This window comes from Gymnogyps californianus, chromosome 1 (genome assembly GCF_018139145.2).
Source record: "Gymnogyps californianus isolate 813 chromosome 1, ASM1813914v2, whole genome shotgun sequence".
NCBI lineage: Eukaryota > Metazoa > Chordata > Aves > Accipitriformes > Cathartidae > Gymnogyps > Gymnogyps californianus.
In genome coordinates this window covers 30,890,525-30,914,958 of record NC_059471.1, presented here as the reverse complement: position 1 = coordinate 30,914,958, position 24,434 = coordinate 30,890,525, and the positions used below count along the sequence as shown (strand labels likewise).

At 38.4% G+C, this 24,434-nt stretch overlaps 2 protein-coding genes across 2 annotated transcripts in view; one reads left to right on the top strand and one right to left on the bottom strand.

Moving 5' to 3' along the window:
• The window catches only part of RB1 (RB transcriptional corepressor 1), an 81,120-nt gene that overhangs the window by 34,608 nt on the left and 22,078 nt on the right, over positions 1 to 24,434 (top strand). The gene's annotated exons all lie outside the window — the stretch shown is intronic.
• On the bottom strand, positions 13,264 to 14,581 carry LPAR6 (lysophosphatidic acid receptor 6). Its single transcript, XM_050892944.1, has one exon. It carries the CDS (start codon positions 14,474 to 14,476, stop codon positions 13,454 to 13,456), a length of 1,023 nt encoding a protein of 340 aa, XP_050748901.1. The 5' UTR covers positions 14,477 to 14,581; the 3' UTR covers positions 13,264 to 13,453.

The window sequence follows — 24,434 nt, the reverse complement described above, 5'->3', positions numbered from 1 at the left end:
TGCTTAATTAGTAGTTCCCTCAAGTAAGGGGTAGGCAATTAGAGAAGTGTAGTTCATACCAGTAAATCTCTCCTACCTCCAAACGCTTGATAAAGGAGGAGAGAAAAGCCAGATGACTTCTGCTTAGTCATAAAGAGTATTTCACCATAAGTGATTGTTTAGGTTAATCTTAAACAAATTACCTGATAATCCAAAAAAGATGGAATCTCAAGAAGGTTCAAGTTTCCTAATACGGTTAGAGAATGTGTTTGTTTCAAAAAGTGTTAAAATGAAGAAAAGCATGGAATGAGTAAAGCTTAGGCAAAAAAATTCTGGCTTGGTAAATAAGAATAGAAACATTTGAAAAGTATTGATTTACAAATATTTGCATGACAGAACTCTGGTTCCCCCAATTATTTGCCATGTATTTTTGTTTAGTTCTTACCTTCCCCCACAGGTAGTACATTTCATCACAAGGCTTGTCTGCTCTTTGGAAAGTCAGGTCTGTGTTTATCCAGTCTTTCCTCATCCTTCTGACTGCTTTAGGAAGCAGGACTTCAATATGAGATTTAAAGGGACTGAGCAACTGAATACAGAATAGCTTGAATTTATTGTAGTTTTACTTGTCACAGAGCTTTTGTGAGGAAAAACACCTTGCATAATTTCTCTGAAGAAAAAAATCTGAAGTGCATCTGACCTTTATCTGACTTTGGAAGCTGTATTGAATGAATGTTTCTTACTGGTATCTGAAGATAATATATCTCTCCTTTGCTACTAGTCATTGTGAATTTGTTTATTGCTTTTGCATAGCTAGCTGATTTAGTCATCTGTACTTTAGGAAGGAGATGAAACTTTTCTAGGTCATCCTTTCTTTTAACAAAAAAGCATAGCCAGACAAAATAAAGGGTGGAAAAAAAGTTGAAAGGTCTTCTCAATAATTCTTAATTTTGAAAAGGGGCAAGTGTCCATACTGACTAAATCATGTGGAAAGTACTTCCTTTTCCTTAAATCTTTATTGAACCCTGAAGGGAGAAATGACATTTATCCACTCAAATATTATTTACCAGTGAAGTTATGATGCTTCCAGATGCAGATTATGTGGAGATCAGTTTAGAATATGTTAATAATGCTGCATAATTTTTATTGGCAAAATAGAAATACACCATACAATATTCTTTCTTTACTGTAGAACATTTGTGCTTCATCTCACTACAGTATTTTGGGTACTATTTTAATTATGTGACTTTAAAGGGAACTGAAATTACTTTAGACTCAAAAATAAAGGTGCCTACAGCCTTTGCTTCATTTTTATCATATTTATATAAATATGATTTAAACCTTGGCATAGTTAAAATCTGTTTCCTATGAAAGGGATAGCTTGTTACCTGCCAGCCTGGGAGTTTGTGCTCAGCCTTTTCCGTAATTCTGTCAAATTGATCTCTCTTGTGGCCAGCCAAAAAGTAATTGTTTTGAATATCTCAGATGAAGGTTGTGTGAACAAATTCCAGAATCTCTGAATTTCCCTTAGAGAAAGCCCCGTCAGCTGCCATGTCACATATTTGACTAAAGTGTCGCTGCTTGCTGCAGTACGTTAGGAAGAAACAAGGAAGAGCAGGTTTTTAGTGCAAGTAAATCAAATACAAATTCTATCAATTTTCACAGTCTATTTTAAGAGTGAAATATCTATAATATCTGAAATGCATTTGTTTCTGGGAACAGCGTGACTTAGGTTTGGGGTTTTTTTTTTGCTGTGTCATTCAAGAAAGTAAACACAGAGTATCCATCTTTGTTACATGTATCTGCAAAGCAATCCAGTTGTATTTCCCTGCCTGTCAGCTTGCGCTCTGCTCATAAACTGTCAACGGGGATGAACAAGCAAGGTGTTAGATTTCTTTCATAGTGCTGCTTAGAGAATGTGCTTCCTGCAAATGCCTTTTCACATGTGCAGTAGGTGAAGAGTGTTGGAGCATACCTAAATCATCACATTTGGCATACTTAAAATAGTTTGGGCCATACTACAAAATACTTTTTTTGCAAGCTAGCCTTTGGTGGGCCAGAGATGAGATGTGTGAAGCCCTTCTGCTCTGTCGAGCTTCAGCTGCCCAGTACTGGGGTAGTGAAAGGGTCTTGTTCTTCTGCACTGGAGTTGCAGACCAACCGTAACCTTGTCCAAAGATAAGGTAATTCATGCCAGCCCAGTAAGGCAGGTTAGAGAAAGAAGCACGGCCATGCTTTCCTGGTTAGCTCTACAGAGGGTAAAATGTTCTGTTGTTAATTTGTTAACTCATCCACATGAGCACTTGGACTCCAAGGGGTATTCCTCGTAGGACTGCAGTTTTAAAAGGTTATGTGGCTTTTGCTCTTCACAGGGATGAGAGGCAGCTGTGTCGCCTTCTACAACCCCACAACAGCCCAGAACAGAATGGGAAGGTGCACTGTGGCAGGCTAAAGCGAGTTTATTCGCAGTCTGATTTGGTCTGCTAGCTTCAGCTGTTTTTTTTGGTGTTTGTTCATGTGTGAGGGACAAACAGATGTTGAACCAAAGCAGTGCATTGCACTACAGCTGTTGACACTGTCACCTTCTTTGGCTGTATTGCTCTTTAACACGTGCTATCCTAATTGGTGTTTGTATTTTTCAAAGGAAGAAGGAACACCAGTATTGATATGTGTTGCGATTTAGAGTTGTAATGTGGTTTGGAGTTTTAATGGCTGATGCAAGATAAAGATGGCTCTACAAGGTTACTTCTCTTAATGGTTAAAATATGATCAGAAGTAGGCAAGCGTGCTTTGCTTTATTTATAACTTCTTCCATGTAGCATTGCCTAAACTGTGCTCCATAATGCTTCTCCTTTTTCAGCTCCTTCTTCTCTGTGGTTTCTATTGTCAATTAAACATTTGCAATGAAATCTACAGTAGTGTTTTACCAAGTATCGTTGATTTAACATAACTCAATGTTTGCAATAAGTATTTGTCAACTAACTATGTAGTTAATGTTTATACTCAGATACCTCATCCCACACCAAAGACTTCTGTTGGTTTTAAATTACGCAGCTCATTGTGGCAGAAATGCCTGCCTGTGGAAAACCATGTATTCCCAAAGAATATCTTTTATTGCATTAATATGACAAACTCACTGAGCTGGAATAACAGCAGATCTACTTTGATCGTGCAGTAAGGAGAAGAATATTACATAGGTATGTTTAAGATTTGCTTAAAAAGTGTTAGACAAATCCAGGTCAGTGTAAAGCTGTAAGAATTACAAGTAAGCAAGTACTCCTTAGTACTTTGGTATAGTACAAGCTTAGCTATGCAGCGTCCTAGTCTTTGATTGTACAAGGACACAGTTATTGTGGAGCTCACTGTACTCGAGTGCTTAGTGCCTGTTTCCTTGGATGCAGTGTAAAATTTCAAATTAGGTTTCTGTGCTCCTTGTAAGGAGGAATTGAGCATCTAGGAATGGGAGTTAGTATATTTTCTTGTGGTATGTATCCTTCTCAGTAGTGTTTTCTACTAGGTTTATGTCTGAAGTCCTACACCTGTTCTGGAGGTAGGTGTCTACATGCAGTTTGAAGTCCTCTCTTTGATTTCGACATCTTAAGTCATTCCTTTTAAAACTGGAAGAAGTAGGAATGGTCATACTGTCAACATTTCGTACAGTAGGTTACTGGATAAGTCATTTGCTGTTGTATTAGAAGAATGACTCTAAAACCTTGTTGATAGGCAGCCAAGTAAGGCCAGGTGGCAAGGACCGGGTATTGGGGCTGCGTCTGTACTACTGGCCTCAAAGGGACAATAGTTTGGGCTTGAGTATTGCCCCACAGTCATCGGTGGTGTTTCATCAGTAACGTGTTCCCTGGCATGTTTTGGCATTTGTCAGCACTCCTCTGGACAATGCCTAGGCAAGATTTGGGGCATGATGCAGCTCAGGGACTATGTTCAACTGCTGGTGTGGATTAGAAGTGGAGAAAGTTTAGCTGTGTTGGGTGCAAGCTGTGCTTTGCCACTTCCCCTCAAGGCCTTAGGACAGGCCGTGGCTCGTTGTGTTACCGACTACAGACGTAGTCGTGGGCTCAACCACATGAGTGACTTCAGCGCTGGCAAATGAGTCACGCGTTCCCTTACTGTCTCTCCTCTAGGCTCCAGGATTCGTACGTGTTTCTGCACAGCAGACGGTTTCTCTTAGAAAAGCTAGTGTATGTCAGACATATTCCCTTCATGCCTACTAAATTTTGCCTTTCCTTAGATATAGGAATACCTAATTTGTGAATGAGGGACAGCCTTAGGCACAAAAAAATGCTCAGCTTATCCAGAATGACAACATTTGCAAGCACGCTCACTGGCAGGATATGAACTGTCTAGGGAACTTCACTGGTGTAAAGACAGGCACCTCAGGAATTGCAGGCATCAGATTGCTCTTGCAAACATCACCCGTCTCCTGTGATCTGGATTTTAGGCACCTACTATCCTGTCTCAGCGTGGAGGTTGCTATGGAATTTTCTAGGGTTTTTCTTACAGGGGAAAAAGTCTGCTAAGGGTCACCAAACTATGCCATTTCACATGCTCACCATGCTCCTTTTGAGAAAGTTAGGTTAGGAGGGTGCAGCTTTAACCTTAAAGAAGGAACTGAGAATTGATTTGAGGTTTTCTGTCTGTACATACTAAATATATTTCTGCTTGCATCGTGAGTGTGTTCCAGAAGCGTGTGTGATGACCTTTTTTCTTAAGGTCATGAATTAGCTCTGACACTTCAGTTGTCACAGCTGTGGCTGGAAAGCCTTCTATGGTTTTGCCTTTATCATAAAAGACGCATTCTTAGAAGTCTATAAGATGGTTGCTTTTTGGGTATTTGTGAATATACCATATAGTATCATAGAAATATATATGTTTATATGCTTTTTTAGTTTGAGCATATATGTATACACACACACACTTTTTAATAAATGCATAAATAAAATATGTAAGAGTGTTTCTCCCCTGCCTTTCTAGTACTCCTGAAGAGTTTCCTTTTATAGAAATCGTGCTGTGCTTTTTGATGCTTGAAACTTTTATCTGCCTTAACAGCTGAAGGCAAATTGAAAAACCAGGAAGAATACTGAATGGTAGTCTTCACTGTCTGCACTATCACTTTGAAAATCTTCCTGGCCACTCCTATTTGTCATGAAGATGACTTAAGCTGTTATTCATGCTTGGGTGTTACCATCCGAGCAAATCCTCTAGGCTACTGGAAGAGAAACCAGTACACTTAAAGCTGAGTTCCTGTGTTTCCTGCTTTTGTCTGTGTTGGCAATGTGTTCACTTCTTGGTAGGCACTCGCTAAGTGTACAAAACACCAGGGTTGTAAGGTATTGGTTACATTAGCACAGTATTAATGGATTTATCTATTGCAGGTATACCAAGTCAGCCCAACCCTTAAGATGCTTTTTTGATTCAAGTACAAACATGACCACAGGGATTACCTAAGGCACAGCAGCTATGTGGAGTTTTCATTCTGTGAAATTTGGATGCCATTCTTGATTAAGGATTTAAGTTTTTCTCTATTTCATCTACTGCTTTAAAGTATAGAGTTTCTCTTATTAGGGGGATACAAGTCCTACATTGTTAGACTTCTATAACTTAGGTATTTAGGCTCCCTCTATACTTGAGACAGAGCTGCACTTCCAGAAAGCAATTCATTCTATTTATCTTAAACAGGTGTTTTACAATGGGATTATTCACATTCTGAAGGTACCTCTCTCCACTGACTGTAGAGAGCATCTGTCTCAATGACAAACCTAAACTAGATGTATAGTGTTTGTCTGTTAAGGTTAGTAGAAGTGAATCATATGCCTAATATTAGTTTTCATAACTGTGTTTCTCCCTTCCTTTCAGCATTAAGGGGACATTAGCAAGAGGTAGTTATTTAATTATGCCTAGTTTTGCTTTAGGTGGCTACTTGTGCTATATATCTCACCTATAGTCACTGTCGTGGTTTCTGTTCATATGGAGGTCATGCGCTGTTACCAGTGTGGCTACAGAAGCAGAGGACGTGTCATGATCTTTCTGGCTATAGATTTACAGCTGTAATAGGGAGCTGGGTTTTACAGCATGTGTTCAATGGAGCTTGCAGCTCTGTTGGAGCAGTATAAAGATACCTTACCTGTATCTACACTGGTCCCAAGTACAGAGTTAGCCACAGAAATAAGACTTGGTTAACATGATATATTTTTTTTGTCTTTTTTTTCCTTAAGGTTGCCCTGATTATTAGTAACATTTTAACAAAAAATAGTGAAATAGTTTTCTGGGAATCCTTGCTTTTCAAGGGTTTTTTTAATCTTGTCCAATGTTTTGGTGGTCATACCACGGCTGTAGGACTTTCATTTTAGTCCTACTCTGTTTCTAGATGGTTTGAACTTCAGCTTTTCATCCTGCAGCGTTGCAATGTCTGCATTGCAGATACTTTGTAGGAAAGTTTAAAGGTTGCCCATGAGGAAAAAATATATTAGAATTCAGGGAGATATACTTACAGTTCTTTAATTTTGTAAAGTCTTGCTGAATTGGGGCAAATTTGATGTGGCTGTCTCCTTAAATACAAAAGTAAATAATGCTTGGGTTGAATTCTGTGGCTGTATGCCTGCTGCTTCTTCCTTGGATGGGATTATGCAAAATTTGTAGTTTTGTAAATCTTTGTAGTGAAACAAAACTGGTGAACTGGGTAGAATGAAGTTTTGTTTTGTTTTGGTTTTTTTTGGTCTTGCTTATTTTATCTGAGCCACAGTCCTGAATAACTGTCATAAGCTTTTATTGCTCTTTCTGTCCTTATTGCTGTGTTATTTGAGCCATTCCGTAGTTAACTTTTCTATGGAAGATAGAATTAGCTTCTGTTAGGAAGCAAAGTAGGTGCCAAACAAACATTCTAATGTGGAGGTTTTTTCCCAGCTATATGCTCAATTTTCAAGCTCTTATGGCGATAACAGTATCTTGCCAAACTCAAACTGCCAAATTATATGTCATTGGAAGTAGGTTTTTGTCTCCTTGCTGCATTTTCTTTAAGTTATTGCATGCATGAATGCATGGGTTTTGTTTTGTAGGCCGAATAAGTGCTTTTGCGCCTGCTTTTATACTGTATAAATGTATAGTATTTCAGTTATATGTTTTTATCACTGAATGTATGTCTTACAGTAACTTTCCAGTAACAAAAAGTCCTTGTCAGGGATGAGGATTCCCTTGTTTACAGCTGTTGAGTAGGCATAGGGTTCATTGTCCTCCAGAAAGGTAATCCCTCTAGGTTTTGTTGAAGCTCTTCGTTTGGGTTGGGTTTGCTTGTCAGAATGGGTTAGGCGCAGGCTGATAAGCGCCTATGGTACAGCTGAGTGCTGTGCCACCAACATCTGGACCTGTGTGCGTGGTGTTCTCCTGAACCCCTGAGCACAGACTTCAGACTTACCCGGTTAGACTGTACCTAGTCTGAACTTGGCTTGGGTAAGTACCTGTTGTTCGGGAGTTAGCCTGCCCAGAACAGAGCCTGTGCTTGGCATGCTCTGTCTGTGCCCGTTGCACCTTCCAGCAGCTCAGAGGACTCACAGATCTTAGCTGGACAGAAATAGCTGCTGATTTTTTTTTTTTTTTTCTTCACTTACCCACCCACAGGAGCTTCTGAAACCCAATGTGAGCGTGCAGTGTATCTGGTAAAGTTTCTTTCACACATAAAAAGTGTTAAATAAGTAAACAAGTAGACCAAGAGTTTTTCGATTTGGTTTCATTAATGAAAGATATTTTTGTTAGGGCTGAAAAGGCAGATACTTTGGTACTTGCTTCGCCATCTGTATTCTCGGTTTTTTGCTATGTTTTGCTATATACTTAACAAATTTCTCCATTAAGAAATATCTGCAATGCTGTGGGTACTTTTTTCATTACTTCATAACAGCATCAAAGTTTTATTATAGATGCTTCCAACTTTAGTCAAGTGTAGTTCTTGATGCTGTGATGAATGGTAAATTTTTTGTAATCCAGTATCACTCCATAGTGAAGAGGAGTGTCTTCAGTTTTTATTACATTAATGGTTGCTTTTAGAAAGTGCTTACCAGGACAAACTTCCAAAAATTAGTACATCTAATGTTATATAATTTTACAGAAGGGTGAAGACTTGCAACTGATGTGTACAATTGACTTCCTTTCATAAAGCAGCAATTTTTGCAGAATTCATCTGAAAAGCAGAAGAGTTAATATAGCCACAGTTGTTTTCATGTGAGATAGACTTAATTATTCCCAAGATAATGGCATTAATTTCGGGTGCCTCCTGTTACTAGCATTGCTATTTAAGAATTTTTTTCTTTAAGGCAGCAACTCACTGTTTAAAAAAGGTGGAGTTAGGGAAATTCTTAAAGCTATGTATGTGAAAAAGTATTCTTTTATCTCTTCATAAAAAGATAGAAACTTCTTGTTAGAGGCCTTCCTTTGTCATTGCTTGTGGTTTGATTCTCATGTTTAAACTGTAGAAAACTTATCCCTTCTTAGAAAACTTATCCCTTCTTAGTGCAGGACAGCTTTTAGTTTTGTTGTAACTAGAGTGGACAGACTGCTTGTTAAATAGAAAAAATAATTTAAAATCTGAATTCTTGGTTCTGGAATTTTTAGTTTTCCAACAAAAGGGTAGGTTTTATAGAAGACCAGATGATGTGTGCAGGGTTCTTTTTGTTTGTTTTAATTTTGTGATAAGTTCAGTTTTCTTCTGGGAAAAACTGGGCTTGCTTTATAGGCAGTTGTATAACAGGAACTGGATGGGGCGGAGGTGATAAATGTGAAAGGCTTCAGTGTCAAAGCAGAATTAGAGGATTAGAACAAACTTCTCCAACCAGCTTCTTGCAGAAGTATTAGACTGTGCAAGCGTGGCTTTCTGGATTTGCATTCGTCTTAAATGAGCTCTATTGAGTACGTTCTGAAAACGTGCTAATTCAGTGATTGTCAGTTGTATTTATACAATTTTTTCAGCACTCTGATAATTGAATAACAAGTGCAGTCCAGGCATTTACAACTTCTAGATTTAGAATAGTTCTGATTTACGTTTTGCCTTAGCTTTTGAAAAGTATCCTCTTTCATTTTGTCAGTGATGCTCAAATGCCAGTAACCCTGAGGTATAAATGATAATAGTCTAGCAAAAAAGGGAACTTGTCAGGATTTACAGGTCTGCCCAGGTGCAGGAACCTTACAATATTACGTTTACTGCTGGAAAAGTATGAACAAATCGCTCTTCATTGATAAAACTCCTAGAAAATAAATTGGAAGATTAAATAATGCTAGAGGATACTATGCTCAAGTGGGATTTTCAAAATTATCAGTCTCAAAGTGAACCTCGCTGGGATCACTGTAATTTTAGCTGAGTTCTTTATGTAATTCTGAAAATCTCATCTTTGGCAATGATGCTGGTTGAAATTACAAATGAAAATCACTTTCTCATTTGCAAGAGATGATGGAAGACTATAATCAGGAGTGATATGGAAAGGCTTGAATGGCAATCAAGTGCTCCTTGCCTCTTCCAAAAGAAATGAACAGCCATTAATGAAACTAGTGGATTTGAAACAAAAGGAGGTTTGGGTTTTTTAGTTTTGTTCCCCCTACACACACACACACACAATGTGAACTTTTTACTGCAGAATGCTGTGAATGTTAAAAAGTTTACACGTGTTCAAAGGGAGACAGGACAAGCTCACAGAAGAAGAATTTTTAGTGTTGCTGAACAGACAAACACATCTGACCCAGAAAGTCCTGAGATACAAATGGTGAAGCACTTGGATGAGAGAAAGCCTTGTATGCCCCTCCTACTGTTATCTTCTTCCCCAGGCATCCAGCCTTGGCCACTGTTGGAGGCAGGATTGTAGATTAGCTGAATGTTTGGGGTCTGATCCAGTACAGCCATTCATATCTTCTACCTGATCTCGTGAGCTCTTTTTCAATCTTTGCATTTCTATGACTGAGGTTGCTTTCTTAAGAAAGAAAAATTTGGAGGTTGATTCCAGTTAAGGATTTCTTACCTGCCTGAAGTTTCATCTATGGGTTGTTTTTTTTTTTAAGCACTTTTAGATGAAAAATATAAAGACATATTTGACTTGGTATTGATATTTCTTTAAATGTCAGAGATGTATACTGAGTGAAGCAAATTTTGACTTGCATTCTGTTCCTGAGAAAGCTAGAAATTAAAATTTCAAGCTGAATATAGAAAGTATAAAATGGGAAATCTTTTGCTTTTAAAGTAATAGTATTTTGAGGTAAATCAGAGGTGTTGATAGAAAGTTTGTTTCTTTTTCCTTGTCTTCTGAAACTGCTGGTTAATTCTCTAGTTATCAATGGCTGCCTACCTTGGTTTAGATAAAAAAAAATGCTTGGAATCAACTAAATTTTCAGTGCCTTTTTTTTTTATGGTAAACATGCAGTATCTGCACTCTGTAGATGAAGAAACCAGACTGCAAAGAACCAATTTGTAAGTTTTGATCCTAAAACTGAACTCCTAATCCCCCCTGCGTAGGCATATGAGTAAAAATAATGTACTTTTAGGAAATACTGGGTGCAACACATTCAGATGCTCAGGAGCTCTGACAATATAAGCCTTTTTTGAGGTGCCTAGGCATGACTTAGGAGCATAACTCCTCATCCACATTTAAATTTTGGCATAAGCTCTTACCAGAGAGACAGAAGAGTTGGTATCAAAGGCAGGAGCAGAGGGAAGGAGTGCAGCTATTCAGGAATGTACCGGTGAAAACATTGCTCCATCCACAGCTCTCCAGCATAATCTTGTTGCAGAACCGGAAAAGGTGGAGAAAACCTCATCCAGTCCTGAATAGCTGGTAGCTTGGCTTTATATCAGCTTGTTGTGGGAGGTACAGGTTCACTCCCCCTCTTCTGAATCAGTCAGATCAGGAATTTCTCAAGTAATGGTCAGATTCTCTAAATTACAGATGTTGCTTTTTTGACTGTGTTCTTTTTCTTTTCTCTGTGCTGCGCCCCCCCCCCCCCCCCCCCCGGAAAGAGTGAAGTATGTTTAATAGTAAAAAATATAATGCTTCCTTCAAACAGTTTCAAGATATCAAGCCGTTAACTGATCAGAAAGCTATTGTACTGTTGTACTGTGTTGCACTACACTATCGCAAAAAGCAGAAGCTACTGCCCTGGAGAGTGAGTGCAAGGCAGGAAGAGCTACTCTACATGCTTCCCCAGGCTCTTTGAGCTAATACACCAAGGAAAGTCTGTTTTAAAGGGGAGTACCCATATATGCGACTTTATCTGCTTGTTCTGCTTTTAAGTCAGTGTTTTTTGTTTTTTTTTTCTCTTTCCCCCCCTGCAGTTTCATAATCTCAGAAAGAGTAGCTTCTCTTTACCAGGGTGAGGCTCCAGGGTGCTCGCTGCTGTAATGCAGAGGCGTTGCCGAACAAGTTGTCACTCAACCGAGTAACAGCTTTGCCAAGCTTTGGGAGGGTAGTAGCCTGGAAACATAGCCCAGCAGTGACATTAAGGGCTTTAGTCTCAAAGTCTTTGGAGGGAGTCTAATATTAAACAGGCTCTTTAGAGAGAGATGCATTGAGACATTAGAGATGCATATCTGGCTTTTGAACTTTGGATTTGTCAGTGGCATATGGAAAACGTACAAAATTTCTACTCTTACTGGGGGTTTTGTGCATTTTTCTGAAGTCGGATATGAATCAGAAGCGGTTAGGATTCCCAACTAAGATAACTACCTATTTTCACATATTATGCAGACGTTTATATCTATGCTGTCTTTGTAGCTTAAGTTCATGCTATTTGAATTTTCCTTTCATAAGTTATGTGGACAAAGATTTAAAATACTGTTAAATGTAAAATTCAATCGGCATTAGTTTCTAGCAGTCTTTGAGTAACTGAGTTTTCCAGTAGTAGTAGGCAGTGTATAGTTGGTTTATAAGAATTAAGCAAAAGCTTTGCAAAGGAAACTAAACTCAATCAGATAACATATATACTCTGACAGCTCAATATGCATTTTCTCCCACACTGATTATACTTCTGTATACTGCCCTGAAGTAAAAATGCCTCAGTGGTATATCTGTGTTGCAGCTGACTGCCCTAAATCTGAAGTGCAAATTCATTTTAGCTCAGTTCCTATTCTTGACTCCATTGTTTTTGAGGAGGAAAAACCAACACTTAATACTTACTTTTACATTTTAAATATTTATTTAATTTTACAGCTATGTTAAATTAATTTTGAGTAAAATGTACACAATGTTCTAATAGCTGGGAAACATACATAGCAGGACATTTTAAAGCACTTTTGTCTATATATTCCTGTTTGTAACAGTAATATACGTAGATTTCTCCTTTTACATGGCTTTGACTTTTCAAAGTGTCTCGATTAGTTTTGCCAGCACATAGCTCCAAGTAATTTATTTTTATACTTTATAAAGTTTGCAAGAAAATAGCATTTGAAATTTTAAATGTTTATGTTAAAAATATTTCTAGGACACAAAGATTGAGAGGAAGTTTCACTCTAAGAATTACTGTGTCTTGCATTTCTTTATGGGACACCAAATAGTTTCCTGGAAGAAATATTTGGGTTGATGCACATGCTCATTTCTAGTTAGTGAAGGTCATGTTTTTCTAAGAAACTACTACTTTGAGATTGAATTACCTTATTTGGAGGATGTTATTTTGCTCAGAAATCGTGTTGAGTTGAAGAACTTCTCACAAAAGAGTTTAATAAAGTGGTACTGTACCTAAAGCACTAACTTCAGTCATCAGAGGTTATTTTGTTATAATTACACAGACATCTGAGACAGAGGTGAGAAGAAAAACCAGTTTGTCTGAGTTGTTTCCAGATGCCTTAAACTACCAGAAGATTTAATTGCTTTATAGGGGACAGGCTTGTGGAGAGAGCATATATTTTATCAGATAAACCTGGGAGAAACGAAGTTCTTGTAGCCCATTGATGGAAGCCTCCTATGAACATAATGGTCCCTAAGAAGGAAGGTGCAGGGAGAAAGACAGAAGGAAGGAGTAAGAGAGAGAGAGAAGAGGAAACACTGGAGCAGGCACAGTAGCCGAAGTGATATGATCAATATGGTGCTGTTTTCCTCAGCAACTGGATCTTGCAGTGTAAACTAGGTAGTTTAACCCCTGTCCTCAGTAACTTGGAAACCGATATCATTATTCAAAATGAGCAGTTGTTTTAACTTCAGAAAAAAAGCCATCTACTTTTCATTTGTGTTTGACTTGACAGACAGTCTTTGGACTTTGGTTCACCTAATCTGAAACCAAAAGTTCGTTTCTAACGTACAACCTGTCAGAACAGACATTTGACATACATTCTTAAAATACTTTTTCTGTGTACTATTATGCTTAACACTTTTACAGTCTTATCATAAACTTTTCTGATGTGAAGGAAGCGTAACATTTACATATCAGAATATATTTCCACAGCTGAAGAAATGTGCAGGCTTCTGATTCCAGTTTAGTCCCAGTAGTCTTTTAATACAGTTTATATTGTAGAGTCACTGTCAAATATTTTCATTTTTATGGTCTGAAGGCTGTGTTGAATGAAGTTTTCTGAAACTGGCCTTTCGGAGAATCTGATGTCCCGTGGTCTAGTGGACCGGTTCTTTTTTATTGAATTTTGAATTGTATCTGATGTAAAGTAATAGACTATAGGGTCAAAACAGCAGTTTGAAACGGCGATGCACAGAGTGATGGGGTACATAGTCCTGACTGCAGTTACTACTGCACAATTAATCCAGGTCTGTGTTCTCATAAGGGAGTAAAGTATTAAGGTAATGTTATAAGGCACAAAGCAGAAGCAGAATATCACCAAATGGACAAAAACCATTTTGAGTACCTTTTTCTTGCTTAATTTATTCCGACTTAATGTAAGCGGTTTATTCAAAGTCCGTAAGACCATAGTAGAGCAGGTCACGTTCAAGATGAGTGGAATAAAAAACCCAACTATTTCAATGAAGATAACAATCCGGGATAGGTAGGTTTTCCATGTGTCCTCCGAAAAGTTTTCAAAACACGTTCTTTGTTCAGTGTTATTACGTCGGTTTGTAGACTGGAAAAAGCTTGCTGGTGTGCTGCCTGCTAACACAGTTATCCATACTGCAGTGCAGACAATTTTTGCGTTCCTTTTGGTCCGGAGAGTCTTAGATCGAAAGGGGTGTACTATAGCTAAAAAGCGATCTACGCTTATGCAAGTCAGAAATAAAATGCTCCCATACATATTTGTGTAAAAGAGAGTGACAGAAATCTTGCAAAGAATGTCTCCAAATGGCCAGTTTCTTGCTACAAAGTAATAAATCCTGAAGGGCAATGTAAACACAAAAAGCAGATCCGATATTGCTAAATTAAGCATGTAAGTTGTAGTCTCGTTTCGCACTTTTAATGTACAAGTAAAAATGTAGATAGCAACACAGTTTGCTATGAGGCCAAGAACAAACACCATACTAAAGATACACCCATATAAAGTATATTTAAAGGAGTCCTCAGTGGAACAATTAGAGCTTACCATTATAATGGTATATTTAAAATTCCTGTGATTTGGAGGTTTCTCTGGTATTTTTATTGCAACTTTTTTTAAATTCCAGAAGAACTTGCAGATGTGTTTGAACTGTGTGCTTTGGTAAGTTTGTTGCACTGTGAAGCTTCAGAGAAGAAACACAAGCTCTGTGGCAGGGGAGTACATCTCCAGCAGTAATCACCAGGAGGTCACTCTTCTCTTCCGAGTGCTATTTGTAATCACATAGCCAGTCTTTGAAAGTCAAAAAACATATCATTTGTGGCAGGTGAGGTCATCCCAAAGCTTGCTTAGTTCCATTTTTCCCCTCGATTCAATGAAGCCGTTGTAGAACTTTCTGCCTTATTCTTGGCTGCAGATCATGATGGCAAAGTGTTGTCCATCCAAATTTACTGGGAACGTATACTTTAGAAAATTATTTCCTGGACGCTGCAAAGGGTCGGCACTTGCATTTCTCCCTCAGCCTTCTTTCTGTAAAACAAGCTTTTCGGCTCCTCTGAGTGCTTGCTCGCTCGCTTGCTCGGCGAAGCAAGCTGCTTGCGAGGGCAGAAATGAAATTCCAGAGCGTGTTTGTTCCTGCAGAGCACGGCCCTCGCGTCCTGCGCCCCGGCAGCCTCTCGCCAGCCCGGCTCCTTCTGGAGAGGAGAGGAAAGAGCTCAGGCAATTTGTAGCATGACATCACAGGAAGAAGAGGTCGGACTTGCTGAAGAATGGTTTCAATTCAGTTTGTTTGCCTTCCCCTAATCTGATAATGTGTCTGCTGGGACTGTACCTTGCAGGCGTGCAAATGGTCACCAGCAGAGTGCTGCTGCTGCTGCAGCTGCAGCCTCCTGTTAACTCTTTCCGTACTCCCTGAAAGGTCCTTTGTCAATGTTGCTGGAGTCCGAAAGCTTCATTGCAAAATCTTTTTCTTCAGTTATGAGGAGACTTCTCAGTGTCTGAATAACTCTCGTGCCTTAAAATTCCTGTTTTTCTTTGGAGATAGTAGTAATTGTGGGATTTTATGTTTTATGCAGGGTTGAACTGATGGTACATTTTTTGATAGATATCTTTGCTTGTGATAGATAGCACGTTAATCACCAGAAATCAGCTGAGTAGTTCTATCTCGATTCCCTCAATACACCAGTACAAACCTCAGGAGGGACAAAGTAACATTGATAGGTAATTAAATAATTTCACCAAATAATTACTGAAAGAGAGAGGCATAAAGATTATGAACCTGTGGGTTGCTCTTGGATATTCCCAGGACTGAGATGTGTTGCAGCGGGAGGAGAAATTTTTAACTTGTTCCGTATTAGAAAGCATATCCCAAGCTCTATTTCAATCAGAAAGATGGTTCTTTTTAAAAAAAAAGTTTCAAGTTTTTTTAAATTTTGTGGTACAGAAAGCATTTTCTTCAATATACAAGCACAGAATTAATATACCAAAATAAATACTGTGCTATGCAATTGTTTCTGATAATTTAAAGGGGGCCAGTTATCACACATGCACAAAATACTCCCATTAGTCAGTGATTAATGAAACGAAAACATGTTGTAACTAATTAAATTGTTAAGTAAATATAAAAAAGCAGCTCTTACTGCCTTTAGGGGCAGATATGAGATAAATCTCAGTTTAGACAGACTCATTTATTTAACAACAGCCTCAATACACTCACTTCTGGCATCAAAACCAGTCCATTTCTAAGCCTTAGAATAACAAATCTCTTCATATCTGGCTGGGTGGCATGGTTCTTTTGAACTAGATTTTAATCAGTTGTACCTCAGCAAGGCTCTGGGCAAAACCTTTCTACTCTACTGTAAAGGAGAGTAAATAATAGCACTTCACAGGATTTTGGCATGGTTTCTTAATGTAAGGTATGTCAGACAAAATTCAGAAACATGCAAAAATGGGTCTTGCTTATTTTTATTTCAAGTTTTCTTGATAAGTTTCTTCTGTGAAACTTTCACCTTAATTTTGAGGTGAAATCAAGCAGTTTCACTTCAATAGGCTATAACCACAAGAAACCTTTTTGACTGTTTTTGAAATTCATACCTAACCGTAAAGCGTAGTGCATTTTCCACTTCTAAGTCAGCAAGAAATGAAAATGTGAGCTTGGCAGAGTCTCTTGTGTGTCCAACTTAACTAGTACCTTAGCATAAAGTTGCCTTACCTGGCTTTCCTCACAAAAGCAGTCGTCACACATGGTTAAATTTTGTTTGTGTTCTCGACAGCCTTGCACAGTGAAAGGGTAGTTTTCCTGCAAGAGTCCCTGAGTTCTGCATCGGGCCGTGGGAGCTCTAAGCTCAGTTTTCCTGCTCTGGCTTTGCACAGGAAAACTGTGAGGGGCAGGCTCACTTACTGGAATGAAAATCCCTGAAGTACAGAAATTTGATGTCACATGTCAAAACCTCAAGCAATAATTCACGTTTAGAGAGAAACTAATGGAAATGAGTATGTCTCTCTTACTCATTAGTACTTGATTTTCCGTTTGGGTGAAGGTGTGGGTGCACAGAGACAGGGTGGGGATGTCTGACCAGGGGCACTGTCCATTTTACCACTGTAAATGTGCTTTAGAGCAATCATGAAGGTGCATCCTCAGCCTTCAGTTTGTCTGTCAGAGCCCCTGCCTTGCTGTGGCCCGTGTTGCTACTCCTGTTACAAATGTGGGCACTACTCAGAGCTGTCTTTTAGGGGCTTGGGTATATACTTCTGTTTTCTTTTGGGCTTTCTCTTGCCCCTGCACCTTTCTGGTGCAGAACAGTACGTGCACTTTACCCTAATTGAAGAACTAAGTGATATTTGTATACTTCCAGAAATAGCATTCAGCTGCAGGGTTTCTCCACCTGCAGAAGAAAATTTGAAAACCCTGAGTTCACAGATTTTTACTTTGTATCGTGTTTCGGTGAGGACGTATATGAGTGAGCGGGCAGTCTGAGTCATTTTAGAGTAAAAGTGTGAATGGCAAAGGTGAATTGCATACCTGTTTCCTTAATTTAGACGTGGCTGATTGTTATCAAGTAGTGTTTTAATTTGTGTGAGCTTCTCGGAGCTGAAGGAGCTGCGTTAGTGCACCGCAAGCTGCGGGAGTCGAGAGCAGCCTTCCTTCTGGCCGAGCTCCAGTGTGAGCGGGGAGGAAGCTTCATCGCGCGCTTTCCTTTCTTGGGTCACGTTTCAAGATGTTTGGCTCTGTGCCGTCAGATTTGGAAAAGCCTTCAGTAAGGCCTAATGCTTTAAAAAAAAAAAAAGCTTATCAGTTATTATGGAGGAAGAATTGATGTGGTAATGACCTTGCTTATCTTCCTGTTAAAAGCTTTTACTTACTTTAGAGGAAAAGAACAACTTTAACATTAATAACGTAATAAATTCTTACAGTGCTTCCAAACCCAGCGTATGCACTGTTAAATGAAGGTTGTCAGAGATGCACAAAATGCTATATGTAACTCTGTTATTCTATAACTAATGTTACTGCTTTTAGAGGCACAACTTTATCATGGTAGAGGCATTTCTTCTCATTTTGGTTAAGCAAGCTTATGCAAAAGAACTTGTGCTATCTGTTGCAGTGAAGACAAACCCTGGCAGGACAGTATTTTCTTTGCCCTAAGTGTTATTATTTATCCAATCATTTTCATGGGTTTTAGCATTTTTAGTCTATTTACTGGAGTTTCTCTTTGAGTGTGTGTATGTACAGGAAGGAATTTATTATGGTTGAGATGTAGGGCTGGGAGCCAGGAAGTCTGTTTCTGGCTGTGCCACAGATTTTCTGTTCCAATCCTGGCAAAGTTTTCTATGACTTTGTGCTTTAGCTTCCCTCCATGTAAGAGCTTGTTCACTTCCTCACTGGGATGTGAGGCCATCTTAATTGTTAAATACAGTTTGAAGTCCTTGGATGGAGAACCCTTTATTAAATATGATATTGAGATAATTACAGTGGCTAGTGAATGTGATAAAAATGTAGGAAGATTAAAATTTTGTATTTTTAGATTAGATTCCTGGCAAGCAAAAGGATCTATTAAGAGACTTCACATGATTCAACTCCATAAGTCTATGGGGACGTAGGTACAGAGAAAGCAGGGCTGGGAACTTCGACCTTCTCAGCTGCCTTTCAGGAGCTGCCTGCTCAGACACTCGTAAGTCACTGTAAGACTGCTTCTGGTAAGTGGCTTACTGCCTTCTTAAAATGCAATGATGGTGTCCGCCTACGGAGACAGTGTGGTGTAGTTAGCGCACTGAAAATTCCCTTTTTTCCCCTGTAAAAATTTTCCAGTCTTTAAATGAGCATTATAAGACTTATGGTGAACAGACTATTTTTATCTAGCCAGACTAATCCTGCATGACTATTGCATAGCCAGTTAAAGACTCCTCCGTATTAGGGAACTTGTTAGCTTAATGCAAACGAAACTACACATACAAATTACAAGTAAAAGTTAAAAGAAAATTGTAAATATTTCCCACTGAAAGCTTGACTGACCTTCTAGAACCAGTTGTCCTGATTAGTTTTTGTTTTACTAGCTATGTTCTAATGCATAGCTACCAAAAATGTTTCAAATATTAAAAAAAAAAAAAAAGAGAGAAGCTGAAGTGTTTGGGCTGTGAGTCTGTTAGGTTCTCTAAGTTAAAATAATTTCTCTATGTGTATAATTGCTTAAAAAAGGAAAAGGAAGCTCAGAATAAAATGGGAGTTCTTAATTCCTGTGCATTTGAAATGCTTCTCTTTTCAGAATTGTTTCAATTTCCTTTATAGGAAACACAACTGCTCCTCTCCTGCTTGCAGAAAGAGGAAACAATTTCTCTCCTTTTGTATAAATTCAGTCTGCTAGAGTCCTTTTTTTTTCTTCTACTCTTGGATTCATGGAGAGAACGGCTTTTTAAACCCAAGTACATATATATAGCAAAGGTAGTTTGTTATTGCAATCTCTCTAAATAACTTGAGAACAACAGATTGCTTTGGTTCTTTGTTCTTAAAAATATGTGCAATGAATATGACCATCATACTTTAAGAAATGCCACTTCTATTCAAATTCTAGTTCTGAAACACTTCTTCACAGTATTTGTTGTATGTCCGTGTGTGAGTAAGCAGTTTCTTTGAACCACTTCAGTTAGTTATATGAAGTCCCTTCCTTGCTGTTTCCTATACTGTCCTTTATATACCTAGTATTATAAAGAGAAGTGGACTACAGAGAACATGTTTTTACTTAAGGTATACTATGTAAAAGCTGATATAGGCAGAAAATAAAACCAACATGTGTTGATTATTAATTTTTAAGCAACTAAGAGGCAAATAAGTATATTCTGTTGCTTTCCTAGCTGGAACCCTCTCCTTTGAAGTGGAATTTCGGATTGAAAGTGCTGCTGTTGGGACTGTGTTCAGTTGTCGCAGTATCCCTTAGTGTAATATAATCCTTCAGAATACTTACAAGTCTACTTGAGGCTTTCTAAATACTCTAACTTACAGGAGAACTTCTTAAGAGGAAGAAAAAATAGGAGAATCTTTAAAAATACTACTAATTTGATGCTCTTTTTCTTGTTTCATTTTGATTTTGTGTAAAAGTTTTTTGGAGCAGGATTTTGGGGAAAAAGCTTCCCATGCACAGTGATGGAGAAAAGTGCAGAACTGTGTCCTGGAGTTTGCCATACAAGTTCTGAAGATATTTTTAGAATATTTCATTTCAGAAAATATATGTACCCTCTGCTTACATTTTAGAGCTTGTTCTTGGCATTATTGGTTTGTTGACCACAATAGTTGAGATGGAGATTGAAAATATGGGATTAATTTTTTTAAAGCACAATACTGCAAGTTTGAAAGTAATTTTTGTGATAGCACTAGTAGAAGTGTGCAGTATGTAATGGTAAAAGAAGCTTTGTTATCGCAAAGGTCCGGTTAATGCTAATGAACACATTAGGCTTACCTGGAATTATGTAAACAGCATCATGGAATATCCACATTGGTTGTTTGCATTGTAAATACACATGAGCAGTTACAGCAGTGTTTTAGGCCGCTAACAGATGACTGAAAAATACTTGCATGAAGATTCTTGAGTTGCATTTTTTGTGTAACTCATGGAAAGTCCCAGCAGCAGTTTTTGCTTACGTTCTCAAATGTTTTGATGTGCAAAGTAAATTTTTCTGAGAACGTGATTATAAAGCTGTCCAGAGGGAGCAAGCAATAATTGGATGAGATATTATCAACATGTCCATTTGTTATCTGATACATTTAAAATGGTGGCCCCCACCTCCCTCTATAATATATGCAGCAAGAGCGGGTAAGAAATGTGACACCTACTTACCCCTCCCTGCAGCCTCAACTTTAAATTCTTCATTTTCTGTAGTTATGAACAGTGTATGTGTATGTGTGTTAGGGATTGCTGATTTAAGCCTCTGACCCTTTATATAGTCTCACTTTAAGGGAGAAATTACTTTGCACGAAGAACAAAATCACCATTTCCGTTGCATCTTTGGAGTAATTTAATAAGCCCACTTGGCAAGATAGGAAACTCTTGAAAGACGATCGAAAATGGTTCTGCTGCTGTGTAGTACAGTATTTCTCAGAGGCCCTACAGTATATGTAGTAGACATTGTACAGATGTTTGTTAGGGACAGTGACATGGAGAGTTGGCAGTTTAGAACAGATATCCAGATATATCCTGAGGTGATGTTCGGAGTTGCAATTTATAGATTAATTCAGGAAAACTTCTTTATGTATACTGCAGTGTATTCCCTGGAGAAGAGGCAGCATGGCATCATGCATTAGAAGTGTATGTTCGACATCAGATGATTATGATATATACGTAAGTCTAGTTGATCTTACAGTAGGCTAGTAGAGGTTAGATAACATGAAATCTTTTCAAGCTTTAATCTATGGATTGAGTGGTTTAAAAGGGATGGGCTAAAAAGCAAAGTAAAGGATCATAAAGATGAAAAGCTTGAAAATAGACATTGACATTGTTCAGAGGGAAGGAAAATGGAAAAAGGATTAGTAAACAATCTTAGCAACATGATTTTCAATGGCTAGGAATAGGATGAAGGGAATTTCTAAAATGTCAGGTAGAGAGATGCCTTCGAAATACCCGAGTTCCTGAACTCTTATTTGCATTTTTTTGAACTTTAAAAAAATACGTGTTTATTCAATCACTCTGCAAACGTGATTGAAATAATGTCAGTATTTGAAATTTCTCTCCACTTTATATACAGGAAATAAGTTAAATGGCTTTCCCTAACATTGGCAAATTCTGGCTCTACTCAAGCTTATACTTCCTAAATCATAGGATTAGAAATTCAAAGTTTAATTGGAGTTGGCAGAAATTTGCCAAATGCTCCATGACTAAAAATTCTTATTCAAAATACTTTGCAAGTGCAAAACATGACTCTCTTATGGAGGGGGGGGGGGGGAAATCAGCTGCTATAGTAAGCAAATACTAGGAATGATAGGAAGGAAATGGAAGAAGCTTCATGAATTATTTTGGAAGCTATTCCAAACATACAGGATGAAATGGGTCAGAGGAACAGAACTTGCAGAAAGACATTTGTAATTTGTTTAGTTCTAAGGTAATTACTTCTTATTTTTCAGATTTTTAGTTTAAATTTTTACCCAACATGTATTCTCTGGCCGGGACTGAGGTAGGCTGGTTCCATGTCAGGATTACTGGTGTTTGTCCACGTAGTTCTTGAAGGATGTATTTCACTTTCATGCCAAATTACTTGGAACCACTGCATCAAGTGCTTGCAGCCTCTTGCAGTTTTGGCCAAATGGAGGCCTCTGACTTTGTACGAGAGGATTTTAACCTCTACTTGTCGGAGACAGCACAAAGCCCGCAGTCACATTCCTATTCTCTTTTTTATAAGGGGTAACACTATGAAGCTATTGAAAGAATTTACCATAGTCATTCAGTAAGATTTATGTGAATTCGTATAGTTTTAAAAAAACCCTATGGTATTAAGTTGGTTTCCTTCACAAAACTGGAATGTAAGAAGTTAGGGAAAAAAAGGTTTCATAAGAGTTGTTCAAGCTGGTAAGCTAATTAGTATAGATAAATACTGACATGAAAATGCTTGTCAGGGGAGAACTGCTGCCAAAAAGCAGAACTTGGACTTGATTAATGTGAAGAACTATTACTTTCTAAATGTATAAGTCAGCAAATAACCTCTTTAAATTCTGCATCATAAGATCACTTAAATGATTATTTAGCATATCATTAGTACTGGTAAACAGCAATTACAAGTACTTCAGCTGACTTCCCCCTCCAACTGCTCTTTCCTTCCAGCCCATATCTTGAAGTTTTATGAAACAAATTCAGTACTTGAACTTTTTTATTACATTGTTGACCACGTTTAGCAGTTGTATTTTCAGTGTGGCAATCAGCTAATACCTAGAAGGTAAGAAAGGAAATGTCAAAACTTTGGAGGGGGGACAAAGGCCATGCTTCTCGTGATATTTTAAAATTTTCTGCTGAAATCTTGGAATGGAGTGAGGCTCTCAAATGCAAAAGACATAGTGTACATTAGAAAAGGAAAAGCCATTTTTCCGTCAGCTGAGCTTCTACAGAGGTCTGAAGGTTGGTCAAAAGAACATTTGTCACAACTGAACCGTTTTCACTTGAATCTGTGTTAATAATCTTCCTGGAAGGGGCAAGGCGTTTGTCTGGGAGATGTCGGTTTGACCCTGGCAGGAGAGAGGGGAGGCTGCAACTCACGTCTCATGCTCTGAGCACGTGCTCTCGTTGTGAGGGAATTCTCATCCTTTGCTGTAAGAGAGTGAGTCCTCTGAAGCAAGGTGTTTAGCCTCAGAAAAAGGCACTACATTGAGAGCAGCAGCTTTTCCCTGCAGTTCCTAGTGAGCTGTCCGTGCAATAGGGTTTGGCTCCTCCAGGTACTTCCAGTGGTGGTGTTAGAATGAGATCCAGGTAGTGGCGTGCAGCATACACTGTCCTACACACCTCTTACTCAAGTTTCTGGATTTTGTCAAACTTTTTCAGCTGCTGTCTGTGGTGGTTTAGTGGTTCAGTGGTACAGATGGAAAAAGTTAACTTTCGGCTATGCAAGTCCTTCAAATCTGAGGTAGAAGTAGTAGTGTTGAAAGTCATTAGCTCTAAGTTTGAGCAGTTATCAGTTACATCATCTTGGAATGAAAAAAAGAAAATGTTGGTTGATATGGGGGCAGGGGATAAGAGTGAGTGGATCAAGTCCCCGTTATTTAGGAAAGACCACAAAGGTCCTACTTCTGCTTACAAATAACTCTCTCTTCTTGAATTCATTGGGTTCTGATATGGTTTTTATGACTGACTTAAAGAGTTTAAATGCGGGCTGAAAGTAATACTACTGCCATCCCTTCAGGCCTCTCTCTCTGCTTCTTTCCTTGTGCTGTGTGTATATATGCACTCATCTGAATGAGGAGAACTATTTCATTTAAAACTAATCCTAACAAATACATAATTTCCACAGTCGTAGCTGTGCTAACGCTAAAGCAAGGGACAAAGCAGAAAGTGCAGATGTGTAACTTAGAGAAGCACCAGCGCATTTAAACTGATTTAAGCCAATTGTGAAACTGTGCTGTAAGTGTTGTGGCAGAATGTTCAACTTTGAGGCTTTCAAATCTTTATTGTTTTGACTCTTGGCCAGACATTAACTTAGTGTTGGCTGTGTGAGGTTTAAAAGCCTCTGCTAAGCTCAAGAGTGAGATCTGTGCTTCTGGTCTACTACCCTGTAATTTATTTTCATGTAAATGGTTTGAAATAGTGATATTTATAACATAATAAAAAAGAGCCATGTATGCCTGATTAATTTTTCCACAAAGGAGGATAAAAATGAGCAGTAATACAGACATACTGTGCATAATCATGCTTTCCTATTTGAAATGAATAGGAGTGATAAAGGATGACAGCTTTGTAAGGCAAATATCCGATCCGGATTCCATTGAAGATGCTGTAGGTTTTCTTACTGACTTCAGGGTGGTGGATGCTTTGGGACAACTGTCTTC

Excerpts from the sequence above, each read along its gene's own strand:
- LPAR6 (XM_050892944.1), bottom strand. The coding sequence starts at position 14,476 with ATGGTAAGCTCTAATTGTTCCACTGAGGACTCCTTTAAATATACTTTA.